At 41.3% G+C, this 27,052-nt stretch overlaps 1 protein-coding gene across 10 annotated transcripts in view; it reads right to left on the bottom strand.

The window, feature by feature from the left end:
- The window catches only part of ADD1 (adducin 1), an 89,512-nt gene that overhangs the window by 22,939 nt on the left and 39,521 nt on the right, over positions 1 to 27,052 (bottom strand). For all 10 annotated transcript variants that reach the window (XM_012466846.3, XM_012466839.3, XM_012466847.2 and 7 more), the window contains exons 2-8: positions 23,115 to 23,329; positions 18,129 to 18,291; positions 14,571 to 14,722; positions 4,744 to 4,824; positions 4,033 to 4,182; positions 812 to 955; positions 608 to 706 (exon numbers count right to left, since the gene is read on the bottom strand). In XM_012466846.3, the coding sequence (XP_012322269.1) occupies positions 608 to 706; positions 812 to 955; positions 4,033 to 4,182; positions 4,744 to 4,824; positions 14,571 to 14,722; positions 18,129 to 18,291; positions 23,115 to 23,309 (984 nt within the window). In that variant the 5' untranslated portion in view covers positions 23,310 to 23,329. The remainder of the gene's footprint in view (positions 1 to 607; positions 707 to 811; positions 956 to 4,032; positions 4,183 to 4,743; positions 4,825 to 14,570; positions 14,723 to 18,128; positions 18,292 to 23,114; positions 23,330 to 27,052) is intronic.

Below are 27,052 nucleotides of genomic sequence, written 5' to 3'. Positions count from 1 at the left end.
CAGAATTTTTTCTTTAGCATGACAAAAATATTGGGCACTTACTCCAAGAAAGTTATGAGGGAAAAAAATATATATTGGGAACCCAAAGTTGGCAGAGAAATGAGAAAATAGAGCACCTTTCGGGATCTTACAAAGGACTTGGGACCTCACTACCCCAGAGACGTAAGTCTAGAAGCGGAAGGAAGAATGTGAACTAAGAGCTGACAGAGCGGAAGGGCACTCACAGCTGTTAAGACACAGGCAAGTCTCTGAGTATCTACTTCTCTATGCCTGCTTTTTCAAAAAGAGTGCTGTGGGGGTCATGTGACATCATGTATGAGATGACATGCGCTAAGCACCTGATGCCAGGCCTGGCACACACCAGTACTCCATAAATGGTAGTGACTGACATATTGGAAAATAAAGAAATTAGAAATGAAAAGTCCAGTAATCCTTTGCCAACTTAAATCAGCAAAACAGCATTTGTCCTGATCAAGTCCCAAATCCATGAGCTTATCTTTGGCAAAGAGATTGCTCAAAGACTCCTCTCCTACTAGACGAAAATCAAAAAGTCTATGTGAACCCCAGACACATTAAATAAACAGCGATTCAAATGGCTGTCCCCTACCTGGATCTCACAGGCAACCACAAGGTTATGGATGTAATAGAAGGCCTCCTCAACGCTCTCTCCAACTGACACAAGCCCGTGGTTCCGGAGAATAAGCACCTGAGGAGAAGCAGGAGTGCTCTATGAAGCTGGGCAAGAAGACTGGTCCTTTGCTTTATTCTTCCTTCTGCTATAATTTAAATACCAGATTAGACGCCTACTGACCTTGCTTTTAGGCCCCAGATTTTTCTGAATCAAAACTTTTTCCTCTTCATCCACCAGAATGCCATGGTAGTCATGATAAGCCACTTCTCCAAGGGAAAGCGCCTCTGGGGAGATTGGCAAGAGGCCACATTTCATCGCAGAGACCTAGAGACCAAATGGTCGTCATGAGAAGGAAAAGCCAGGGTTACACAATGACTGATGACATGGTAAATGCTTTCCTCACAGAAATAAAATGGGAAGGGAAATGTTTATTTTGTTGTCTTCTTGAAAATAAATCAATCTACGAACTTAAGATAAAATAACCTGACTTCCAGTGCTAACAATTCACACTTAAAAACAAAAGCTATCACCAAACTGGCAGAGCCTCAAAAGAAAATCCACATCTTTCTAGACTTTTTCTCACTGATTATAAATGCTGTGTAAACCTGGATTTAGTTATACAATGAGCACTGTGTCTAATGCAAGGAGCAGAGCACAGACTCCTTGCACTGAATGAATTTCAAAAGAAGGATTCCAGTCCGGTATGGTTGCTCACACCCGTAATCCCAACTACTCAAGAGGCTAAGGCAGGTGGATCGCTTGAGCCCAGAAGTTCAGGGTCAGCACAGGAAGACCCCCGCCTCTACAAATAATATTTTTAAATTAGCCAGGTGTGACGACATGAACCTGTGAAGTCAAGAGGCTACTCAAGAGGCTGAGGCAGGAGGAATCATAAACCCAGGAATTTGAAGCCAGCCTGGGCAAAAAAAAAAAAAAGGAAGAGGTTTTCCAAGTGCTCCGAAGCTTTTGTGTACTTTTTATCTTAGGTTGTAGATATGACAAAAACACCTAAAAATTAGATGAAAGCAAATTTATACAAGTTTGGTACACTTAAATAATTTCTCTACATGTATGTGAGTAAAATTCAGTCTCAAAGAGAAAAATCTAAGTGTTCATACAGTCCTTAAGTTTCCTAAAATTCCCCAAAGTGGTCTCAGAATAGGCCATTTTTGAAGGTCTTCTAAAGACAAGACCTATAGACAGCAACATTATGACCCTAGATTAACATGCCCCAAAGATTCAAAAACTAACTTTAGGCATAACAATTCGATAGAGAAAAGTTAATCTAAAAAGACACCACCATATTTAACTCCTTGCATAGTATCAGCTCTCAAACAAGTAGAAATTTCCTTACCAAGCAAAAATATTTTGATAATCTTAAAAACAGGCTGAGCACAGTGGCTCATGCCCACAAATCCAGGAATTTGGGAGGCTGAGGCAGGCAGATCACTTGAAGTAAGGAGTTGGAGACCAGCCTGGTCAACATGGTGAAACCCTGTCTCCACCAAAAAATACAAAAATTCACAGGGTGTGGTGACACACGTGTAGTCTCAGCTACTCCGGAGGCTGAGGTGAGAGAATCATTTGAACCTGGGAGGTGGAAGTTGCAGTGAGCCAAGATCGTGCCACTGCACTCCAGCCTGGGTGACAGAATGAGACCCTATCTCAAAAAAAACAAACAAAAACACATTACATGATAGCTGTTCATAACCATACTGTCAAAGGTACCTTTAATAGTTCTTAAAAATCCATAAACATTTTAGTGGCTGGAGTGACATGCATTCTTTCAGGAAAAAAAAATCGTATCATTCACACAATAATGTATCTAATAAAACCACGATGTTGACATAAGAACCATATATTCAAAGTGAAATATACTAGGGGAAATATTCAACTAAATAATCCAACACACGAGACATTAAAACATCAGGTTGGGAGTGGTGGCTCGCACCTGTAATCCCAGCACTTTGGGAGGTTGAGGTGGGCAAATCACTTGAGGTCAGGAGTTCAAGACCAGCCTGACCAACATGGTGAAACCCCATCTCTACCAAAAACACAAAAATTAGCAGGGCATGGTGGTTTGCACCTGTAGTTCCAGCTACTTGGGAGGCCAAGGCAAGAGAATCACTTGAACCCGAGGGGCGGAGGTTGCAGTGAGCTGAGACTGTGCCCAATGCACTCCAGTTCACATGACAGAGCAAGACTCCATCTCAAAAAAAAAAAACAAGATCAATACAGCATTACTGAATCAATGAGGTCATCTGCTGTACAATAAACACGAATAAAACCAAAAAGTCCTTATATAAAATAGGTGATAAAAAGCAAGCTTCTCAAGTACTGCGCTTTCACATGACATTGAGCCCACATGTCTGCTTTCATAAGGAGGGGTTTGGGGCTTTGTCAGGGTGGCCCATTCACACCAGAAGGGACAAGGCTTGGTGCAAAGCTGAAGAGGGTTCCCAAGCAGCTGGGAAGCCAAGCCTCACAACAGCCTGCACTGCCTATGTCTCTTCCCCTAGCCGCTCCTTTTCTTCTTCTCCCCATCACAATCCAGACTGGGTCCCACTGGATGGCTATGGGGGCCTGGACAGGTTGGTTTCTAGGCCTCAACCTCTCCCTTTCCCCAGCTTATCCCCACAGACTATCCTCATGTTCAACTCTCCCGCACCCTAAAAACCCTTCCCTGAGTCCACAGCACCCTAGCTTGCCCTCTCCTTTTCCCATGTTTCTTCTCTAAAAGGTGCCTGCTTATGGCCGTCATTTTGCACTTCCCCAGTCTTCGACACCCTGAAATCTTACCTACCTCTCCCTCAAGTCTCTATGATTTTCTTTTGTTTATTTACTGTTATTTAATTTTTGTTGAGACAACATCTTACTCTGTCACCCACCCAGGCTAGAATTCAGTGGCACGACCATAGCTCACTGAAATCTCAAACTCCTTGGCTGAAAACATGTTCCCACCTCAGCCTCCCAAGTAGCTGGGACTACAGGCATGCACCACCATACCTGGTAAATTTTAAATTATTTTTGTAGAGATGGGGTCTCACTATGTTGCTCAGGGTGGTCTCTAACTCCTGGGCTCAGCAATCCTCCCAACTCAGCATCCCGAAGTGTTGGATTAGGCATGAGCCACCAGGTCCAGACATAATTTCCTAATGGTTAAATCTAATAGGCATTTTCAGACTTATTACATGTTTTTCAAAATTAAATGGGATATATGGATCCCTTAAAAGGAAAAAAAATTATTTTAAGAATGTCGAACTTAATGGTAAAACTTTTTTGTTAGATTTAACAAAATTAGTTATACTGACTATAAACAAGGAAGGGCAATTCAGAGGAAACGTGCAGCACCTCTCACTAAGCAGCTTTAAACCTGAGATGCTACCAGGAGAGCCACTTACCGCAGCCCCTGCTGGGGTGTGAATGTGCACGACGCACTTCACGTCCGGGCGTGCAGCGTAAATTGCAGAGTGTAAGGTGAAGCCAGCTTGATTGACTCCCAGATTAGTGCTTCCACGATCTACTATGTCTCCTTGTAGATTGATCTTGACCTGAAAATAAATAAACAAAAATTTAAAATATCAAGAGGACTTCATTTCTCTTTTTTTTTTTTTTTGAGATAGTGTCTGGCTCTATTACTCAGGCTGGAGTGCAGTGGTGCAATCTCGGCTCAGTGCAGCCTCCACCTCCCAGGTTCATACAATCTTCCCACCTCAGCCTCCCGGGTATCGGACTATAGGCGCGCACCACCAGGTCCAGCTAATTTTTGTATTTTTTTGTAGAGTTGGGATTTCGCCATGTTGGCCAAGCTGGTCTCAAACTTCTGGACTCAGCAATTCGCCTGCATTGACCTACCAAAGTGCTGGAATTACAGGCATAAGCCACCGCACCCCACCCCATGAGGACTTCAAATTACTCTAACTAGAAACTATTCAAACCCAAGGTTACAATGTTTCTAAGTTCTTTCAAAGGTTTTTCTCTAACTGAACTAATCATACAAAACATGGGCTCTTTCTTGTTTCTTGGGTTTTATTTATTTAGCTGATCTGAAAATGTTTAATGACCTAATATGACCTGCACATAAAAGCTGCTAAAGAGAAGGACGTTCTTACCAAACTGGATGCAGTCACTTCACTATAAAGAAGCCCAAAAGGTACAATGAGGAAGTGTTCCTGCTCGGAGTTCACTCTGGTCTGTGGGGAAAACGAGACTGAATTAGCTCAAAGATCCGAGTGAAATTATTTGCATCTCTTTCAGGCTACAAACTCATGGGTTTATTGAGAACACTGAGTGAGCTATGTAGGCAAGCATCCACACACAATGCCTGTCATGAAGCCAAGGGGTAGTGGAAGCTTTCCATCATTATACTGAACTAATTTATCATGTACATAAAGTGCTTCTTGCTCACGTTCATGATAACTGACTTTATACAGGAAAAAAACAGTTCCACACTAGCCTTCTGACAGGTCAATAAATTATCAATGGGTTACTCTATTGTACTTTCTGGTGGCTACCAGTGTTACAGGCAAAAAGGTGTCACTCCTCAGGGATACGATAATGAAAACCAAAACTTACATTTTTTTTGTGAGATAGGGTCTCACACTGTTGCCCAGGCTGGAGTGCAGTGGCATGATCAAGGCTCACTGCAACTTCTGTCTCCCAGGCTCAAGTGATCCTCCCACCTCAGCCTCCCGAGTAGCTGGGACTACAAGCACACGACATCATGACCAGCTAATTTTTGTGTTTTGTATAGAGACAGGGTTTCACCATGCTGGCCAGGCTGGTCTCTAAAACTCCTGGGCTCAAGTGATCTGCCTGTGCTGGCCTCTCAAAGTGCTGGGATTACAGGCATGAGCCATTGTGCCTGGCCAAAACTTACTTTTAAAATGTCAAACAGAATGTCCTTGTTTTTCCCCTTGCTGCAGTAGGCATTGACAAAATAAATTTTTAAAAATACTTAACACCTAGGCCAGGCACTGTGGCTCATGCCTATAATCCCAGCATTTTGGGAGGCCAAGGCAGATGGATCACTTGAGGCCAGGAGTTTGAGACCAGCCTGGCTGACATGGTGAAACTCTGTCTCTACTAAAAAGTATAAAATACAGGCCAGGTACAGTGGCTCACACCTGTAATCCCAGGACTTGGCAACACCGAGGTGGGTGGATCACAAGGTCAGGAGTTCGAGACCAGCCTGACCAACATGGTGAAACCCTGTCTCTACTAAAAAACGCAAAAGTTAGCTGGGTGTGGTGGCACGCAACTGTAGGGCCTAGCTACTTTGGAGACTGAGGCAGGAAAATCGCTTGAACCCAGGAGGCGGACGTTGCAGTGAGCCGAGATTGCGCCACTGAACTCCAGCCTGGGCGACACAGTGAGACTCTGTCTCAAAAAAAAAAAAAAAAAAAAGTATCTATCTATCTATCTATCTATCTATCTGATATAAAACTTAGCCATGTGTGGTGGTGGGTGCCCATAGTCCAAGCCACTCAGGTGGCTGAGGCACAAGAATCACTGGCACCCAGGAGGCAGAGAATGCAGCGAGTCAGGATGGTGCCACTGCACTCTAGCCTGGGTGACAGACAGAGATCCTGTCTCAAAATAGTAAATAAATAAATAAATAAATAATTAAAACCTGTAGAATGGTGAACAATCATAAAAATCACAATGTCAGCAATCTCTTCGTTACTGCTTGATCCTTTCAACCTCCTGGCTCAAATGATCCATACACCTCAGCCTCCTGAGTAGCTGGGACTACAGGCACAAGTCATTAAGCCTGGCTATTTTTTTTATTTTGGTAGAGACGGGGTTTCACTAAGTTGCTCAGGCTGGTCTTGAACTCCTGAGCTCAAGCAATCATCCTGCCTCAGCCTCCCAAAATGCTAGGATTATAGGTGTGAGCCACTGTGCCCAGCATAATCCATTTTTTAAGTCTCTACAACACCACATCCTCATTGCCCTAGTTGGTTTGCCTCTTCCACAGTATGTTTTTCTCTCCAGAGTAATTCATTCAATGCATATTTAGTTCACACTAATTATATGCTACATATGATTATGCAGCATGTGCCAAATACTAGGAATACAGCAGTAAAAAAGTCCCGTCCTCAATAATATTCAATCTAGTTTTTGTAATGATTTTGGTATAGGCTCAAAAGGCTTCCTAAAGATTAAGTTTAAATACATTTACTACTGGGTTAAGAAACCCAGAATCCTAACTAGGGTCAGATAGGTGGAACTGAGTGTTTGTTGAAAAGGACTTAAAGTGTTTAGTCCAGCTTCCTAACCCACACAGTGATCTCTTCTGTAGTGGCCCAAACAGAAGCATACCCAGGGTCTGCTTGTTCTAGCTTCAGTGATGGGGATGCACACCCCAGCCTCCCTCATTTCTTCATTCAGGAAAGAAATGGCCACCTACTCGCTGAGAGCCTACCTTGTCACGGGTGCTGAAGCACTGCGATAAACAGCTGCTGGAGAGACTTAAGAATTAAAATGTTCTTCCTAGCACTGAGAATAAATCTGTTTTCCTGTGTTTGTCACCACTGCCTCTAGTATGAAACAGAGAACAAATCCTAACCCCCTTCTACAATTTATTTTTCAGACATCTGAATCTAGCCTGTCTCCCCTTATATGATCTTTAGGCTAAACTCATCTGACTGCCTCAGTATAGTGTAACAGGGTTAAGAGCACGAAATCCAAAGTCAGATAAGACCTAGGTTCAAATCCTAACTCTGCCAAGAACTGGCTATGCTGTTCTAGGCACCCTGAGCTCCTGTTTTCTTCATGACTAAGTGGGCATGAGAAGGGCTTGTGTCCACAATAAAGCTCAAAATAAATAGCATCTCCCCATTATTAGCATCATGAGTGGTAGTGGGAGCAGCAACAGTAAATCACTGCCAGGGATCATTTATAGGGATGGTGAACCTAATCTGTCTAAATCCAACTACAACATTCAGTCTCTATTAATGCCTATGACCCACTTCTTTGCAATGTTGAGTAAGCCTTGCTTTTTATTTCCTAAAGTCAGCTATTTATTTATTTATTTATTTATTTATTTTTGGAGAAAAAGCTCACTCTGACACCCAGGCTGGAGTGCAGTGGCATGATCTCAGCTCACTGCAACCTTTGCCTCCCGGATTCAAGCAATTTGCCTGCCTCAGCCTCCCGAGTAGCCTGGGATTACAGGCACAGCTAATTTTTATATTTTTAGTAGAGACGGGGTTTTGCTATGTTGGCCAGACTGGTCTCGAACTCCTGGCCTCAAGTGATCCGCCCGCTTTAGCCTCCAAAAATGCTGAGATTACAGGCATGGGCCACCATGCCCAGCCTCCTTTATCTTAAAAAGCATCCTGACTTTTTTTTTTAAACAGAGACAAGGTTTCACTATGTTGCCCAGGCTGATCCCAAACTTTTGAGCTCAAGTGATCCTCCTGCCTTGGCCTCCCAAAGTGCTGAGATTACAGGCATAAGTCACTGCATCTGGCCCATCTGATCTTTTAAACTATTTAACACAAAAGTAAGCAGTTGTCTAATTCCTAAGTTCAGTCAAAAAAAAAAAAAAAAACATAAAACAAGATAATCTGTGTTGGAATGAAGAAAAATAAGGATGAAAATAAGAAAAGATTAAGTTTCAGATTATTTTTGCTTATTTTAATAAGTATTTTGAAGATATAAGACATACAAGGGTATTCAGAAGATATAAGACAATGTAAGTATAATAAATCAAACACCCATGTATCTATCAATTAGCTTAAGAAATGCAATTCTAGTAACTCTGAAGCTGTTTCTCTTCCCTCATCTCCCAAAAGTAACCACTATTCAGAATTTTGGATTAAACATTCCCTTTTTTCTTTACAGTTTTTCCAGTCATCCCTAAACAATTTATTAATTTTTACCTGTTTGTAAACTTCATATAATTGAAATCATACTGTATGTTCTCCAGTGACTTTTCTCAACACCATTTTGTGGCTCCTCCAGATTATGACCAACATGACTATCATTTATTTACTCTCCCTGCGGTATGGTATCCACTTGAAGACACTACAATATATGACTCTATTCTTCCATCAGTGGACATGGTTTCAGTTTTTGTCATTAAAAACTACGCTGCTACAAACATTCTCGTACCAGTCTCCTACTGTACACATTCAGGTTTCTCTAGCATAATAAACTAGGAGGTAACACCAGGTTCTTTTCCAAAGAGCCTCATTAAAGATACAGCCCTCCAGTAGTAAGTATATGATAGTTTTGTGCTTCTATAACCTTTTAAAAACTTAAAATCTGATGTCTGAGGCCAGGCGCAGTGGCTCACACCTATAATCCCAGCACTTTGGGAGGCCGAGGTGGGCAGATCATGAGGTGATGAGCTCAAGACCAGACTGGCTAATATGTTGAAACCTTGCCTCTACTAAAGATACAAAAATTAGCCAGGCGTGATAGTGTACGCCTGTAACCCCAGCTACTTGGGAGGCTGAGGCATGTGAATCGCTTGAACCTGGGAGGTGGAGGTTGTAGTGAGCCAAGATCGTGCCACTGACTCCAGCCTGGGCAACAGAGCGAGACTCCGTCTCAAAAAAGAAACTTATGTCTGTGAAACGATATTTCAGTGTGCTATGAATTTATAACTTCCTGGTTACTAAATGATTTCAGCAACTTTGCATATTTTTACAAGGCATTCTTATCTCTCCTTCTGTGAAATTCCTTTTTGCCTTTTGTCCATTTTACAATGGTTTGTCTTTTTCTTATTGACAATTATCTAGTCCAGATATTACTTTTTTTTTTTTTTTTGAGAAGAAGTCTCGCTCCGTCACCCAGGCTGGAGCGCAGTGTTAAGATTTCAACTCACTGCAACCTACACCTCCCAAGTTCAAGTGATTCCTGTCTCAGCCTCTGAGTAGCCGGGATTACAGGTACATGCCACCATGCCTAGCTCATTTTGTATTTTCAGTATAGATGAAGTTTCACCGTGTTGACCAAACTGGTCTCAAACTCTTCGACTCAAGTGATGCGCCTACCTTGGTCTCCCAAAGCACAGGAATTGTAGGCATGAGCCACCATGCCCAGCCCCAGATATTAATTTCTGTTGGCTACATGTGGGGCAAACCTTCCAGGTTGCAGCTTTTATTATTACTGTATTAATGGTATCTTTTTTTTTTTTTTGGAGACAGGGTCTCACTCTGCCACCCAGGCTGGAGTTCAGTGGCAGGATCTCAGCTCACTGCAACCTTCCACCTCTAGGGTTCAAGCGATTCTGTCTCGGCCTCCCCAGCAGCTGAGACTGCAGGCGAACCACCATGCCTGGCTAATTGTTTTGTATTTTTTGGTAGAGATGGGTTTTCATCATGTTGGACAGGCTGGTCTCGAACTCCAGACCTCAGGTGATCAGGAGTTCAGGAGTAATCCACCCACCTAGCCTCCCAAAGTGCTGGGATTACAGGTGTGAGCCACTGAGCCTGGCCTATGGTACTTTTAATAAGGAAACATTTTGTTTACTTTAAATGCGGACACATTTACCCATCTTTTCATTTATGATAAGTGCTTTTTGTGTCATAAGACATCTTTCCTTAGGCCAGGGATTCAAGGCTAGTGATTTTCACCTGTATCAGTCCTAAAATTGTAAAAGTATTACATTTCATGTTTAATCTTTAATTCACTGGGATTGCTTTGTGATTATGTATAGTATAGAAGTCTCATATAATTTTTCACTTGTGACTTTTCTACCCAAGCATCCCAGCACCTATCATTGCCAAGCCCGTCCCCCACCCTGCTTAGCTGCAATGCCGACTCTGGCATGTCTGTTTCAATGCATGCAGATCCGACTTACAGCTTTCCGTTCAGTCCCACTGATCCATCTGAATCTTCCTTTGCCCAAAGAACACTACATTAATTACCACTTTATATTAAGCTTGACATCTGGTAGGAAAAATCCCCTTGCCTAGTTGTTCTTCAGGAGTATCTTAGCTATTCTTGGCCTTCCATTCTTCCCTTTAAATTTTAGAAGCATGCTGTCAGGTTCTACATTTAAAAAATATTACACAGCTGTTTTTGTCAATCATTTCAATTTTGTCTATATATATATATATATGTATGTATTTAATATGGCTGTAAAGAGTATACATTTCATATTTTCTCATTTCTAATAATACCTTTCATTTTTCATGTTTTCACTTGTTCTACATGATCTTTGTAATTGTTTTTCATAGTATACAACATTTTATCAAATTGATATTGAATAACTGAGCCATTACCTATCTACTGCTGAATATTTAAGGACTCTTAAATTTTTTCATTATTGGCTAGGCACAGTGGCTCACACCTGTAATCCTAGCACTTTGGGAGACCCACATGGGTGGATCACTTGAGGACAGAAGTTCAAAATCAGCCTGGCCAACATGGTGAAATTCCATCTCTACAAAAAATACAAAAAAAAAATAGCCAGATGTGGTGGCAGGTGCCTGTAATCCCTGCTACTTGGGAGGCTGAGGCAGGAGAAATTGCTTGAACCCAGGAGGCGCAGGTTGCAGTGAGCCATCATGCCACTGCACTCCAACCTGGGTCATAGAGCGAGACTCTGCCTAAAAAAAAAAAAAAAAAAAAAATTTATTATTACAAATAATGCTGGGATGGGTGCAGTGGCTCACACCTGTAATCCTAACACTTTGGGAGGCCGAGGTAGGTGGATCATTTGAGGCCAGGAGTTAGAGATCAGCCTGGCCAATATGGAGAAACCCTATCCCTATTAAAAATATAAAAATTAGCCAGTAGCATGTGGTGCACACCTGCACATGGTGGCGCATGACTGTTCCAGCTACTCAGGAGGCTGAGGCAGGAGGACCACTTGAACCGAGGCGGCAGAGATTACACCACTGCACTTCAGCCTGGGTGACAAAGACAGCCCCTGTCTCAAAAATAATAATAATAATAATAATAATGCTGTAATTAATGTTTCCCTGACTTATTTTAAGATTTATTTCCAACTGTGAGCTTAACTAACAGATCTATTAATACATATTTTAATTTTAAAGGCTTAAAACATTCAATTCTCTGAGTCTAAAGCAAAAAGGAGAAAGCGTAAAATTACAAACATCAAGTAAAGACGGAGGACATTTTGAAGTCAGTTTCCTCTTCAGTGGTCCCTGTCAGACCAGCACTGCTCTCCCTGTGTCTCTTCTCACACATGTACTGCCCCTTCTCTGTGTGTGAAGAATGAGACTCTGCTGTTGCAGACCAACTGAGTATCTCCAAAGGAGATTACTATCACATCCCTGAAGCACAGGGCACTGGTCACAAAGGTGGGTTCCAGACCATCACCTGGGAGGCTTGGCATTCTCTGGAATCCAGAATGGAGTTGAACAAGCATCTGCCAGGTTCTGCAGGTATGAAGCCTTGACAGCATTCTACTGACATCAGGATGAAAAGGCCAAGCCGTCAGCTAAGTGCTATCCTATCTTGTCCCACTGCCCCCAGCCCCCACAAACACTTCTCCAAATCCAGTGCAATCTTAAAACAAAGATCTACTTCAGACAATCATCTCCAATCCTCTAACACCTGTTAGCAATTTTAAATCCCTTCAGCAGAAAATCCCTATGACCCTCTTTCAAAGAAAGGGCAGAATTTTTGTTGATACTGTTAATATTCAGTTTTCTGCTAAGCGTCTGTACCATACCTAGATTGCAAATAAGAAATGGATGTCATAATAGTAAAACAAAATAAACCAAAACCTTTCTTCCTTAAAGATTCTCTAGTTCTAGTTTATAAGACACAGGAAACATTTTTGGTAACCTGTATTTATTTTTACTCAGTATTAAGCCCCATGGAGATCACTGACAGAAGATCAAACACCAATGTTTCAATTTTGCCAATTCCTAAACAATTAAAGGGGGAGAAAACAAGTAATTTAACCAATTCAAACTTATTTAATCAGCATTCAAAACAGGACTATGCAAACAGCATTTTTAAACCTGCAAAGAACGTGAAGCTGTTATTACCGCTAGGGATTACATTTCCTATCACAGCTGTAACATTTTTATGGCACTAATCTTCAGGCAACCATTTAGCATTAAATCTCCACTACAGCATTCTGTCAAGTATAATTAGATGACAGGGGCCAGCAATTTCCCTGCAGGCACCAGGAAGGGAGTTGACATTTGCGTTAGGCTAACTGGACCCACTCATCAAATGTCAAAAAGCCCCACTGAGCTCTTGTTCACAATGTTACTGAGGTAATTTCAGCTCAGGAGGGGTTTCATCCGGTTTTTCACCTGACATGAGTTAACTGCATGCCTACTCTGTGCCATTGGTTCTGGGGCCACAGCAGGGACCACAACAGAGGCTCCCCCCACAGAATTTTACATTCCTGTGGGCAAAGAGGGACAGTAACAGCTAAACATACAGAATGGATGGGGGTAACTACTGCAGGGGAATAAAGCAGAGGTGGCATTCTACACAAAGTGAGTGTGCAGCACGCAAGAGCACATTTTGAAAAGTTCATTTAAGCGGAAACAAGAACAGATGGATGGAAGGCAACTGAGTCTCTCTCTGGCAGAGACCAACATCAAGTCCCAGAGACACAATACACTAATCACAAGGTGAACACCAGACCATCACCTCAGGAGGCTTAGCATTCCTCTGAGTCCAGAATGGAGCTTAACTAAGCACCACTAGTTATGAGTCCATGTGTGGAAAAACCTGCGTGCGTGCTGAATGCGGAGAAAAGTCTTCAACAACCTGAACAGCAGACACACTGGTTGCCTCAAGAGAGATGGAAGTATTGGTGGAATTACAACTTTTTCTTTAGACATCTGCATAAGGTACACTTGATACAAAAAGCAGGGACTGTATTAACAACTTAAAATAGCCTTTAAAAGAAATTACATGAAAAAAAACAGAAGATTGGAACAAGTTTTAAAACCAAAGGAAGGAAGCAGATCAAAGGAAGAAGCTATCTCTACAAAAGAGTGAAGGAACAAAAGAACCCTGCCAATGCACTGGGAATCTAAGAAGGCAGGAATGGTGGAATTCAAGCCAGGGGAGCAAAGTTTGGCCACAGGCAGAAGGCAGGGCATTATAACAGGTGGTCAACAGTACAGAATGGTAACAAATGTCAGGAAGGGTACCCCTTTTTCCTGTGGCATGATGAGGTCATTTGCTGGGAGAAGGAGGTCAGGAGTCTCAAAGATAGTAGTGAAGACTTAAATATTAGTAAGGTTGTAAGAGAGATGAGTTATGGTTGCCAGGCTGAGTCACGGGTCCACTTGAGATTTGGGTTGTGAATCTATGGAGAAAGGCAATGGGCTCTGGTGGGAGGGTTTCCGTAGCAGGATGTGGCTGCTCAGAAGCTGGGAGTGGTAGTACAGGACTGGCAGAGTATTACTGAAATGAGCGAGCATGAAATACAAGCTGGACAAAATAGGGAGTGAAGAACAGGCTAATGGATTGGGATGAAGAAGTGACTGCCCACAAGGGAAGGACTTGTGTTATCCACTGATACAACCCCAGAGTTAGAACAGCACTTAGTCCAGAAAAAGCAGATACCCAGAATGAAGGAAAAGAGATTCTAACAATGTTGAAAATGGTTAAAACTGGAGTAGCTGAAGAAATAAGTTTGAGATAGAAGGCTTTGGTCAGACTAAGAAAGAAAACATCACCATTCTTATGTTTTTAAACATAAAAATAATTTTAGAAACTGTCTATAATATGGTAAACACTCAACTGTCTTATTAGGTTAGCATGCAAGAAAGATATTTTCAAGAGCTGCTCTTCTTATAACTTTTAACCCAAACTAGCTGGTTATCGGGTTATTAGACTCTGTAGTCAGGAATCAGAAGAGGTATTCCATGACTTACTGAAGCTCAGCCTGCTTCCCTCGTCCCCTAAATGGAAGGAGGTGGTGCCAGACACAAAATATTTCATTTATTATTCAGTTACTACCCCATTTAACACTCACTGTGATATGATTGTAGATAAGCTGAGACCACCCGAAGAGATCTGCTAGTCTATAAAACGCTGCCAATTTACACCGCAATAACTTCTCTCCTTTGTCATATGCAATCGAATCAGATCCTCTAAGATCGTTCACAGGAGTCACCATACCAAGACCTGAAATAAAGAAAAACAAAACTCAGCCAGGTGCGGTGGCATATGCCTGTATTCCTAGGTACTCAGAAGGTTAAGGCAGGAGGATCACTTGAAGCCATGAGTTTGAGGATGTAGTGCTTATGATCGCAGCTGTGAATAGCCCAGGCAACAAAGTGAGACTTATCAAAAAGCTTTAAATATTAATATTTCTTATCAAATGTAAATCAAATACTAATGGATCTGAGATATTTATCTTCCACGTTAGGCCATAAAGTCTTGACAACTTCAAAGACAATTTGATAGACTATTCTCCAATACTAATACAATTAAGTTAGAAATCATTAACAAAAAGACAGCAAAATTTGTGGGGGTGCAGTACAGCATGCTTAGAAGGAAATTGACAGCATTAAACATACATTAGAGAAGAAAAGTTTTTTTAAGGCTTTTTGATTAAACCAAGTTGAATCTGTGAGATTAAAAATTGTACAAATAACAAAACAAGATAAACCTCTAGCCAGACTTAACAAAAGAAAGGAGATAGAAATAGGTTGGGCACAGTGACTCATGCCTGAAATCCTAGCACTCTGGGAGGCTGAGGTGGGTGGATCACTTGAGGGCAGAAGTTTGAAACCAGCCTGCCCAACATGGTAAAACCTTGTCTGTATTAAAAACACAAAAAATTAGCCGGGTGTGGTGGTGGACACCTGTAATCTCAGCTACTTGGGAGGCTGAGACAGGAGAATTGCTTGAACCCGGAAGCAGAGGTTGCAGTGAGCCAAGATCACGCCATTGCACTCCAGCTCGGGTGACAGAGTGAGACTGTCTCAAAAAAAAAAAAGAAAGAAAGAAAGAAAAAATAATCAATATGAAGAAGTGGAAAAAGGTCATCACTATCCATCCTACAGACATTTAAAAAAATAATAAAGGGATTATACAAACAACTATGCCAGCAAATTATTTACCTTAGATGAAATGGACAAATTCTTTGAAAGATAAAAGCTGCCAAAGAGAGAGTGAGAGAGAGAGTGAAAGAGAAAGGGAAAGGGAAAGGAAGGAGGGGAGGGGAGGGGAGGGGAGATTAGCCAGGTGTGGAGGATCCCTTAAGCCCAGGACTTCAAGGTTATAGTGTGCTGTGACTATGCTACTGTACTCCAGCACAGGTGAAAGAGCAAGACCTTATCTCTAAGTAAATAAATATATGAAACAAAACAAAATCCAATGAACATAATTCACCATATCAAACTAAAGAAGAAAAACTAGGTGATTATTTTAACAAACGGGTAAGAAGTATTTCACAAAATTCAACATTCAGAAGGAAAGCTCTCAACAAATCCGGATAATAACTGCAATGATGTGAAACACACTGACCATGTTTAAATCATAAATTCAAATGATACTAAAAAAACTAATTGTTCATGACTAAAGGATGACTGGAAACCAACTTATTATTTCGGAAAGGGATCCTACCTTTCCTACAAAAACTGTACCACCAGGTAACCAAAAGAACTAAAGGGAAGTTTCTCTTTACAGAATATTCTTGCTAATACAGAAGAAATGGGCCACGTGTGGTGGCTCATGTCCATAATCCCAGCACTTAGGGAGGCTGAGGCGAGTGGATCACTTGAAGTCAGGAGTTTGAGATCAGCCTGGCCAACATGGTGAAACCCATCTCTATTAAAAACACAAAAATTAGCCAGGTGTGGTGGTATGTGCCTGTAATCTCAGCTACTCAGGATGCTAAGGCATGAGAATAGCTTGAACCTGAGAGGTGGAGGTTTGCAGGGAGCCAAGATCGCGCCACTATACTCCAGCCTGCGAGACAGACTGAGACACTTGTCTCAAAAAAAAAAAAAAAAAAGAATCCACTTTTAACAACATTAGCCTTTGTTGTTTGCCAGCCACTGATGCATTTAGCCATGGGTTTGTTAGGCAAGGTGGTTTTTGCTTTTATTCTGGCTTTGCATTTTAGGATTAACAAATAACATAAGGCAATTATGAGTACAATTAGCAAATTTTTTTTTAGTTAAAGAGTGACTCCCAGGAATGGGGGTTTAACCAGGAGAGATGATACACCTGAGACACTGATTACCACCTGCAGAGGTTTGTTCTGCAGACCCTGACTTAACTATGGATGAATAAATGCACTCTCACACCTATTTCAGTGATTCAGGTGGGCTAGGGATGGCTGTTGGCTGCTTTTAGAGGGTGACTGCAGCCAATCGACCAAGACCCCCTGTTCCATTCTCACATTTATTCAGTACAGTTTTCATAACAGAGGTTTTAAGTTAATATGCTTTGTGGATAATTAACATGGTTAAAAGAGTGGTTTTGCAAATGATAAAAACTTTAGGTTTCAGGGCCCAGAGTAAACACTGTTAACAGGTAATTCCCCTTTGATTTCTCCCTGAGAGGACCATTCAGCACAAAGTTTACCTGAGTAAACAGAGTAGAGACAAAGGGATGTGGGGTAAACAGACTTAACTGGGAAAGCCTCTTATTGTTCCTATCTTTTCCCTAATGTAATGGACCCACTGCCTTCAGCCTGTCCCAACAAGACCTTTTGGCCTTCCAAAAGGTTTGAGACTAATTTATAACTTTCCCTAATATTTTGCCAGCCACCCCAAGAGAATCTCAACAATACATATGAAAACTTTACTGATGGTGGCCATGTGATTTCAGGGTGGAGGTTTGAGCTATGGATTAAATGTGATTCTTAATATTCTATAGACATTAATTATAACATATATCAGATCGGGTGAATGCTATTTAACTTCTAAGAATCCCACAGAGCAGACAGGTAAATAGCAAATGTCAGCAGATGTAACAAAAACCAGTATCTTATTTTGGGCAATCAGATTTGACTATCCAACCAGACCCGTCAGAGACTGATCCAAGATACAATATGGGTCAGATTAGTTGATGCCTGAATCATCCTGGGCTCCACCTCATCATGTTAACATTTCCAAACTCAACTGTCATGGCAAAGCTCAATTCTTGCCCAGCTGACCATTCTTTGCTCACAGTCACCCATCCAACATTTTTCCTCTGGCTTTTCTTTTGGAATTTCTCTTTCTCACTAGTGGAGAAGTAGCAGTGAGGAATGGTAGGGAAGAAATGCTGGCCAGGCAAAACTGATGTGCTACTCCACAAGCACTATTATTACTGATTAGTTTATTTTAATCCACATAGAGGTTGGTCATCTGCCTCAGAAATAAGAGTCTCACTGGCTAAGAAGAGTCCCCAACATTCAAGACAATTTCAAGAATACAGCCTGTCTTTTACTATGACTAAAGAAAACACATTAATTTTCCAAATACTCAACTCTGTATGTTACACCATTACATGCCCTTTTATTTCATGTGAGCAATCTTCAGGAAATTTTACCTGAAAACTACAGAGCATATATTAAAAATCAGGAACTACTCACTCATGTTTAAGGCAGCCATCCCTCCTTGCGGAGCCGCTGGGTAGACATTTGGTACATTCGTGGTCATAAAATCTGCAATCTGCTGTAATGCCAAAAGGCCTGTGGGGTTCTTCCCCTTCTTAAATTGCTCCTGTATCATTGATTCCAATTCTTCACAGAAAGCCTAATAAAAAAATATTAAAACAGTGAGATACTATTTATTTTCTGTTCCTTGGGCAGGGGGTCTGGAGTAGCAATCACATAGACCAATTTTTTGTTTTCATCCAGTGCTGGAAAGGCAAGCAGATATTCTCACACATTACTGCTGGGAGTATAAACTGGCACATTCTTTTCTAGAAAGTAATACAATAAAAGCTTAAAATTCTGAACAGGAATTCTATTCCTAGGAATCTATTTTAAGGAAACATCAAGAAAGTGCTCAAAGACATTCATTTTCCACCCCTATTGATAAAAGGAAAAAACATTCTACATTTCAATCAACAGAGGGCTGATTGAATGCACTGGGAATTCTATGCATGCATTCAAAATGAAAAGCTAAAAAAAAATTAAATGGCATAAAATTGCTCTTGAGTGACAATGTTATCAAGCAATATAACCAGTTCTTATTAGAGCAAATACACACCTAAACAGAAAAAGATTGAAAGTAAATCCATCGGCCGGGTGCAGTGGTTCACACCTGGATCCTAGCACTTTGGGAGGCCAAGGCAGGTAGATCACCTGAGGTCAGGAGTTTGAAACCTTCCTGGCCAACATGGTGAAACCCCATATCTACTAAAAATACAAAACATTAGCCAGGTATAGTAGTAGGTGCCTGTAATCCTAGCTACTTGGGAGGCTGAGACAGGGGAATTGCTTGAACCCAGGAGGCAGAGGTTGCAGTGAGCCAAGATTGTGCCATTGCACTCCAGCCTGGGTGACAGAGCAAGACTTCATCTCAAAGAAAATGGTAAATACATCAAAATGTTCACTGTAATCCTTTTAGTAATAGAATTATTAGTAATTTTCATATTCTATTTTATCCTTTGCAGTACTTTCTTCAAAATACTTCTCAAATTACTTTTAAGTGTGGAAAAAACCGTAAACATCCATCCTTTATCAAATAATCCTAAATTAGGCAAAAAAACTCCAATTGAATTGATGGTGATTTTAATAGAAATCTATTTAACAATAGATGTAATTTATAATTTCCCCAAACTGCACTAAAATAATTCTTTCACATACCCTATGAAGAAATAAATATCTTGTCAAACAATTATAAATGATATCTAATATGAAAATGTAAATTCACTGGATGCTAATCCACATCAAATTTACTTCTAGTTTGTCATTGCTTGAGCTTAAAACATAGAGCAGGAAATTGCCAAGGGACAGTCTAAGTGTACCTACTGGGGAAAGCACACAACAAATACATGTATTGCAGCTAATTAAGGGTAGAAAACAATGTCAAGAGCCCTCTGAGGACCCTCTATTTACCAAACCATGATAAATAATGTCACAGATCATATTTTGTAGTCATTCATGAGGCCATGAGGAAGGGAAAAGCTGAGAGGTACTCTGACTGCAAGCAAGAAATAAAGAAATAAAGAAAAAAACAAAACAAAACATGATGATTATTTAGCCATCTTTGTTATCAATGCACAACGCAATGAGAGAGAGAGAAAGGGAGATATTTGCAAATGAAGATGGGCTGGGCATGGTGGCTCCCGCCTGTAATTCCAGCACTTTGGGAGGCCAAGGCAGGCAGATCATTTGAGGTCAGGAGTTCGAGACCAGCCTGGCCAACATGGTGAAACTTTGTTTCTACTAAAAACACAAAAATTAGCCAGGCATGGAAGCTCCTGCCTGTAATCCTAGCTACTTAGAAGGCTGAGGCAGGAGAATTGTTTGAATTCAGGAGATGGAGGCTACAGTGAGCCAAGATCACACCACTACACTCCAGCCTCCGTAACAGAGTGAGACTCCACCTCAAAAGAAAAAAAAAAAAGACAGAGAGTAAGAGATACAGATGGCGCTGCCTGAACATCACAGACAGTGCTGGCTACAGGGGAAGCAAAAACTGAATTAAACAGGCTCCTTGCCTTCAGGAGATCTCAGTCTGAAAATTCAAAGGATCTATTTCAATGGTTTTAAAATCCACATACAGATCTAGGGAAAGCTCAATTTGACACACACTACTAAGTACCAGCTGCTGTTTTAGGCACTAAGGATATACATACAGATAAATAATACGGTCCTTCCCTTCCAGAAACTTAAACCTTGGTAAGGAAGACACAAAAAGAAGAAAACCACAGTACAGGAGCCCCTTACATAAACAGCGTGTCAGAAGATCTGTACCTGCAGAAAGGATACGTGGCACAGAGCTAAGCTTAGCCACCATCTGGATCTTAACATCTGGCTCCAGCCAGCTGTCACTAGCCTAAGGACCTTGTGTGTGCTACTTTGATCATAACTCCTGCTGGTTCAACATCCATATACCCTCAGCTTGGGACCCTCCATAGCTTCATACCTCTCAAATTTCAGGCCTCCTCTCCTCCGAAGACCCTGTCATCCAACCCACCTCAGTCTCCCACTTCCATGGTCATGCCCTATACCTGCTCATTCCTAGTAACCATGCCCCTCTTCAATCCCAAATCCAAGTGCCCTCCAACCACCCCCTCCTAGAGTCCAGCTCACCCTTTTCCATGCATTCATCACCCTAACACCTTCTCACCTTGGCTCACCTCCCCTGTTCTGATCTCCCTCACTGGCTTAGATCCATTGTAATGATTACATTGTAATCATTTTCTTACTAACACCTCCAACTCTACCAAACCATCTGGCAAAACCTCAAGCCCCAGGCTGGAGTGCAGTGGTGCAGTCATAGCTCACTGCAGCCTCAAACTCCTGGGCTCAAGTGATCCTCCTACCTCAGCCTCCCAAAGCCCTGGGACTGCAGATATGAGCCACCGTGGCCAGCCTTGACGCTTACTATGTTCTAAACAACCTGTGGACAGGGACTTTACTCTCTCATCTCTGCATTCCCAGTGCCTACAAACACTCCTGGCACATACTAGATGCTACCAGTTTCTTAACTATCCTGAGTCATTTTTACTTAGCTTCTTGTTGTTTTTATGTAGGAAAACTGCTCAAGCCAAAAGTCTAGGTGTTATCCTGATTCTTTTCTTCCCTTTCACTTCTTCCGCCCCATCCATCAGCCAGTCCTATTCACACTACCTTCAAAATGAAAGCCATACAAATCTACCTCTCCCTACCTCTACTACGCCACCTTGGCCCAAGCTGCCATGATCTCTCATTTGGAAGACAGCTTTTTCTCTTGCCCCAGCCAATTTTCTCTCTAAACCAAACCCAGAATAACTTTCTTTAAAATTCTATTTGTCCTTCCCTGTCTGCAGCCCTCCAATGACTCTGCCACACACAGAATGCAATGAAAACTCTCAATCTCAGCATACACAGCCTTCCAGGATCTGCTCCCTCCTCTCTCTCCAACCTCACTGCACCTCACTCTGCCACTCCCAGGTTGAACCACACTGGCTGCCTTCTGCCTCTGCAGGCTCATCAAGCCTATCCCTATCCTAGGAATTTCATGTTAGCCAGTCCCTCAGCCAGGAACACTTTTTTTGAGACAGGGTCTCACTCTGTCACCAAGGCTGGAGTGCACTGGCATGATCACAACTCAGTGCAGCCTTAACCTCCTGGGATTGAGTGATCCTTCCACCTTGGCCTCCTGAGTAGCTGGTACCGCAGGCACACACCACCATGCCTGGCTAATTTTTATATTTTTTGTAGAGATGGGGTTTCATCAGGCTGGTCTCGAACTCCTGGGCTCAAGTGATCCACCCCTTGGCCTCCGAAAGTGCTGGGATTACAGGCATGAACCACCATGCCCAGCCAAGCACCCAAACCCGGCCCCGTCTTGATTCTTGAAAGACTGGCTCCTTCCTGTCACTGAGTTCAGATTAAACCATACCTCCAGAGAGCGGCCTTTTGACCACAGTCACACTGAATCTAATCATACTACTGCTTTCTGCATTGTTCTTCTGCTTGCTATTTACTGTTTATTTCCTTCAACTAGAATGTAAAGTCTGAGACTTGATCTGGGTAGCTACATAAACAACAATTATGTCAAAATTCATCAAGCTATATATTTAAGATTTGTGTACTTTATGTAACTTGTAACTCAATAATAACAGCTAATCTTTTGTGTTTTTAGTAGAGACAGGGTTTCACCGTGTTAGCCAGGATGGTTTCGACCTCCTGACCTTGTGATCCACCCACCTTGGCCTCCTAAGTGCTGGGATTACAGGCATGAGCCACCACGCCCGGCCCAATAATCAGGTACTCTTAAGGCCTATATATGCCCAGGACTGAGCTAGTTTTCTGTTTGTTGGTTTGTTTTTAAGATAGAGTTTTGCTCTGTTGCCCAGGCTGGAGTGCAGTGGCACGATCTTGGTTCGCTGCAACCTCTACCTCCTAGGTTCAAGCGACTCTCCTGCCTCAGCGTTACAAGTAGCTGGGATTACAGGCACATGCCACCACGCCAGGCTGATTTTTGTATTTTTAATGGAGTCAGGGTTTCACCACGATGGCCAGGCTGGTCTCGAACTCCTGACCTCAAGTGATCCACCTGCCTTGGCCTCTCAAAGTGCTGGGATTACAGGAGTGAGTCACCACGTCCAGTCTAAGGTAGGTATTTTTTAAATTGTAATTTTAAAATTGTCCCAATATATATAGACCCTCTGGAAAAGTCACAAGAGTAAAAAAAAGAAACTAATGCTTCCTATCCTTTATGACACTGAAGACTTTTCATTTATGACGTCTGATAACATGAACTAAACTGAATTCTTTCAACAACCATATACATATACTCATACACGATTTCCTGTGACAAGATCAATGAACTATGCCACTCATACAACAGAGCATAAGACCTGAAGTATCAGAAAAGGAAAGACAACATTTGGTCAGAGAAAAGATTTCTCTTCTTACAGGGCTTTGTAGAATCATGGACACCCTCTTCTTTTGCTCCATCATGTTGAAGTCCTGGCGAAGGTCTGGTGCCATGTTCCTTTCCCTCAAGTATTCTGGGTTGTTCTCATCCACTCGGTCAAAGTACCTCTCCTTGTGAGGGGCTGTGGTCGGGGGTGGTGAGGTCACCACCGCAGCACGAGAATCACCATTCATTGTACAATCTTTCTAAGTTCCTACAGAATCAAAATAAAAGAAATTATTGTTTTCAAATCAATGTCTAACAGTGTTTCATGATGAGCACATGAGCTTGGTAAACACAATCTTCAACAGGAGAATGCAATGACCACTTACAGTGGAAACTATGACCTGTGAGGCTTCTTTGTGGCCTCAGAGGCACATGGCTGATCTGTAACCTCCCACCCTCCCACTAACCAATGGTGTGTTTTGTCCTAGCCACTGCTCCAAAGAAGAGAACAAGAGAACAATCTAACAAAGCAATTAAGTCCTCTGACAAATCCAAAAAGAACTAAATATTAAACGTTTGACTACATGACTCTTTAAAGATGTCTTGGATTTGTCAGAGGACTTAATTTGGATCCAGACAAGATCTGCCAAGAGCAGCATAATTTATTCCAAAAGAAATTTGATTTCTGATTTTTTTTCCCCATAAGGTACCGGCAGTGGTTTTCCAAAGGATCCCCCAAACAGATCAACAGAAGAGAAGCCACTCACACATAACTCACATAATGGGAAACATTCCTCCCTAACATCTCCTTTCTGGTTAATAGAATAATGGCAGGTACTCGCAATGTCAAGATGTTCAGTTTGTTAATAACCTAACATGCAAAGATGGCTCAAATTTAAAATTCTGTGGATATGGCTACTGACATTACATTCTTTTCTTGGGGGAGGAGAACAGGATCTTGCTCTGTCACCGAGGCTGGAGGGCAGTGGTGCAATCACAGCTCACTGCAACCTCAACCTCCCAGGCTCAAGTGATCCTCCCGCCTCAGCCTCCCAAGCAGCTGAGACTACCAGTGTGCACCGCCATGTGTGGCTAATTTTTAAAAAATATTTTTTGTTGAGACGGGGATATTCCTGAGTTGCACAGGCTGATTTCAAACTCTTGGCCTCAAGCAATCCTCTCACTTTGGCCTTCCAAAGTGCTGGGATCATAGACATAAGCCACTATGCCCCGTTAGCTTTCAAACGTGCATATGAACCACCTGGGAATTAAATTAATACACAAATTAAGATTCATTAGGTCTGGAGTGGTGCCTAAAATTCTGCACATCTCATAAATTCCCAAATGATACCAAAGTTACTGAACTTGAACCACACTTTGGATAGCAAGCGTATAAAGTAGAGTTTATTATGCAAGAGAGATATTTTTATTGTGAATCCAACAGCCAAAGAATCAGTTGAAGAAATGAGATTTTTTTAATAAGAAAATGATAATCAATTTGATATTTCTGTTCCAAATGTAAAGATACAATAGAAATAGCATGCTTAAAGTGGCACTATTTTTTTTTTTTTTTTTGAGACAGTCTTACTCTGTCACCCAGACTGGAGTACGGGGGTGTGATCTCGGCTCACTGCAACCTCTGCCTCCCAGGTTCAAGCGATTCTCCTGCCTCAGCCTCCTGAGTAGCTGGAATTACAGGCCATGCCACCATGCCCAGCTAGTTTTTGTATTTTTAGTAGAGACAGGGATTTCACCATGTTGGCCAGGCTGGTCTCGAACTCCTGACCTCAGGTGATCCACCTACCAAGGCCTTCCACAGTACTGGGATTACAGGTGTGAGCCACTCTGTCCAACCACTATTTCAAAAACTTAAAGGCAAAACATGAAAACACTTGGGGACTAAATATTAACATAGAATAAACAAAATAATTACCTAAGTGGAATATTTTTTCTCTTTTTTTTTTTTTGAGACAGAGCTTCATTCTGCTACCCGGGCTGGAATGCAGTGCTGCAATCAAAGCTCACTATAGCCTGGAACTTCTGGCTCAAGCGATACTACTGCCTCAGCCACAAGAATAGCTGAGACTACAGGCCCACATCACCATACCCAGCTATTTTTTTTTTAGTTCTTTGGTAGAGATGAGGTCTCACTACATAACCCCGGCTGGTCTCAAACTCCTGATCTTCCTGCCTCAGACTTCCACAGTGCTGGGATTACAGGCATGAGCCTAGTCTAAGTAGAATCTTTTAAACTTACTCTTCTCTATTTATATCCTTTATAAAAATTGTTTAATTTAATCTGGTTACTCAACTTATTTATTGTAAACCTGGTTTGTTCCAACAGAATGACCAAAGAACAAAATAATAATAGTTATCTGACAATATTTCCTCATTAGATGTAATTGAAGCTGAACATTCTGAGCCAATAATAAAAATGTTCTCCTTCGTTTTTCAAAAAAAATAAAAGACCAAAGAAAATCATTATGAGTCCCAATTATAAGCCATTTTCATCAGTAAATAAGGATATGAGGGTATATTTTGGAGGTTACAATAGCTATTTCCTGGTTCCCAGAAGATACTGAAAGAAAGGAATCTTTGTAAAACCAACATATTTAAGGTAAGGCAGGTATTGCTTTCCTCTAGTTACATATTGCTATGTGAGTGGGATAAGATAAAGACCGCAGGCCAGGTAGGTATATGCTCTATTCCTTCAATAAGGTCTATAAACTTCAATCAAAATCAAAGTATACACATTCTGAGCCCAATAATCAAAATTAAGCATAATTCTACTTTTAAGTACAAACTTGTACTTCCTTTTTTTTTTTTTTTTGAAAGAAAGAAAGAAAGCAAAAGAATAAAGAAGAGGAGGAAAAAGGAAAAGAAAGAGAGAATAGGAGTATTGCTTTCTTGCCCAGGCTAGAATGCAGTTTAGAAATGGGTATTGAAAACCTCTTTTATACCAATAATTATACTTGATGTAAACAGGAAGGAATAAGGGAAGAAAATAACAAACGAGCAGCCAACCAATATTTCATTTAAACCTATGAAATGCTGTGCGATTACTGAGGAGTGATTTACTTCCAATTATGTAGTCACTTATGGAATAGGTGTGAGGTGGTAATGTATGTTTTATGTATTTGAAGTGGAGAGTTCTATAAATGTTTATTAAGTTTACTTGTTCCGGGTCTGAGTTCAAGTCCTGGATGTCCTTGTTAATATTCTATCTCGTTGATCTATAAAATCGTTAGCTCTTCTTGTTACATTGATCCTTTTACCATTATGTAATGTCCTTCTTTGCCTCTTTTGCTCTTTGTTGCTTTAAAGTCTACTTTATCAGAGGCGAGAATTGCATCTCCTGCTTTTTGTTTGTTTATTTTTACTCTCTGTTTGGTTGATAAATCTTCCTCCTTCTCTTTGTTTTGAGTCTTTGTGTATCGTTGCATGTGAGATGGGTCTGGATGCAGCATACCTATGGGTTTTGGCTTTTTATCCGATTAGAATATATATAACTTTAATACTGGCATTTGATGCTAGCTGGCTGTTTTGCCCATTAGTTAGTGTAAATTTTTCGTTGTGTTAATGTTCTTTTCTTTTTGATATATTTTTGGAAAGGCTGATATTGGTTGTTCCTTTATATGTATAGTGCTTCTTTCAGAAGCTCTTGTAAAGCAGGCCTGGTGGTGGTGAACTCTCTAAGTACTTGTTTGTTCGCAAAGGATTTAATTTTTCCTTCGATTATAAAGCTTAGTTTGGCTGGATAGGAAATTCTGGGTTGAAAGTTCTTTTCTTTAAGGATGTCAAATATTGGTCCCCACTCTTTTCTGGCTTGTAGGGTTTCTGCTGAGAGATCTGCTGTAAGTCTGATAGGTTTCCCTTTATGGGTAACCTGACCTTTCTCTCTGGCTGCCCTTAGTATTTTCTCCTTCATTTCAACCCTAATAAATCTGGCAATTATGTGCCTTGGGGTTGGTCTTCTTGAAGAATATCTTTG

This window comes from Aotus nancymaae, unplaced genomic scaffold, assembly GCF_030222135.1.
Source record: "Aotus nancymaae isolate 86718 unplaced genomic scaffold, 86718_ANA_hifiasm-v0.15.2.pri h1tg000006l, whole genome shotgun sequence".
In the NCBI taxonomy this organism is placed as follows: domain Eukaryota; kingdom Metazoa; phylum Chordata; class Mammalia; order Primates; family Aotidae; genus Aotus; species Aotus nancymaae.
Note: the sequence above shows the minus strand (reverse complement) of the source record. Positions and strands in the feature narration are given on the sequence as shown.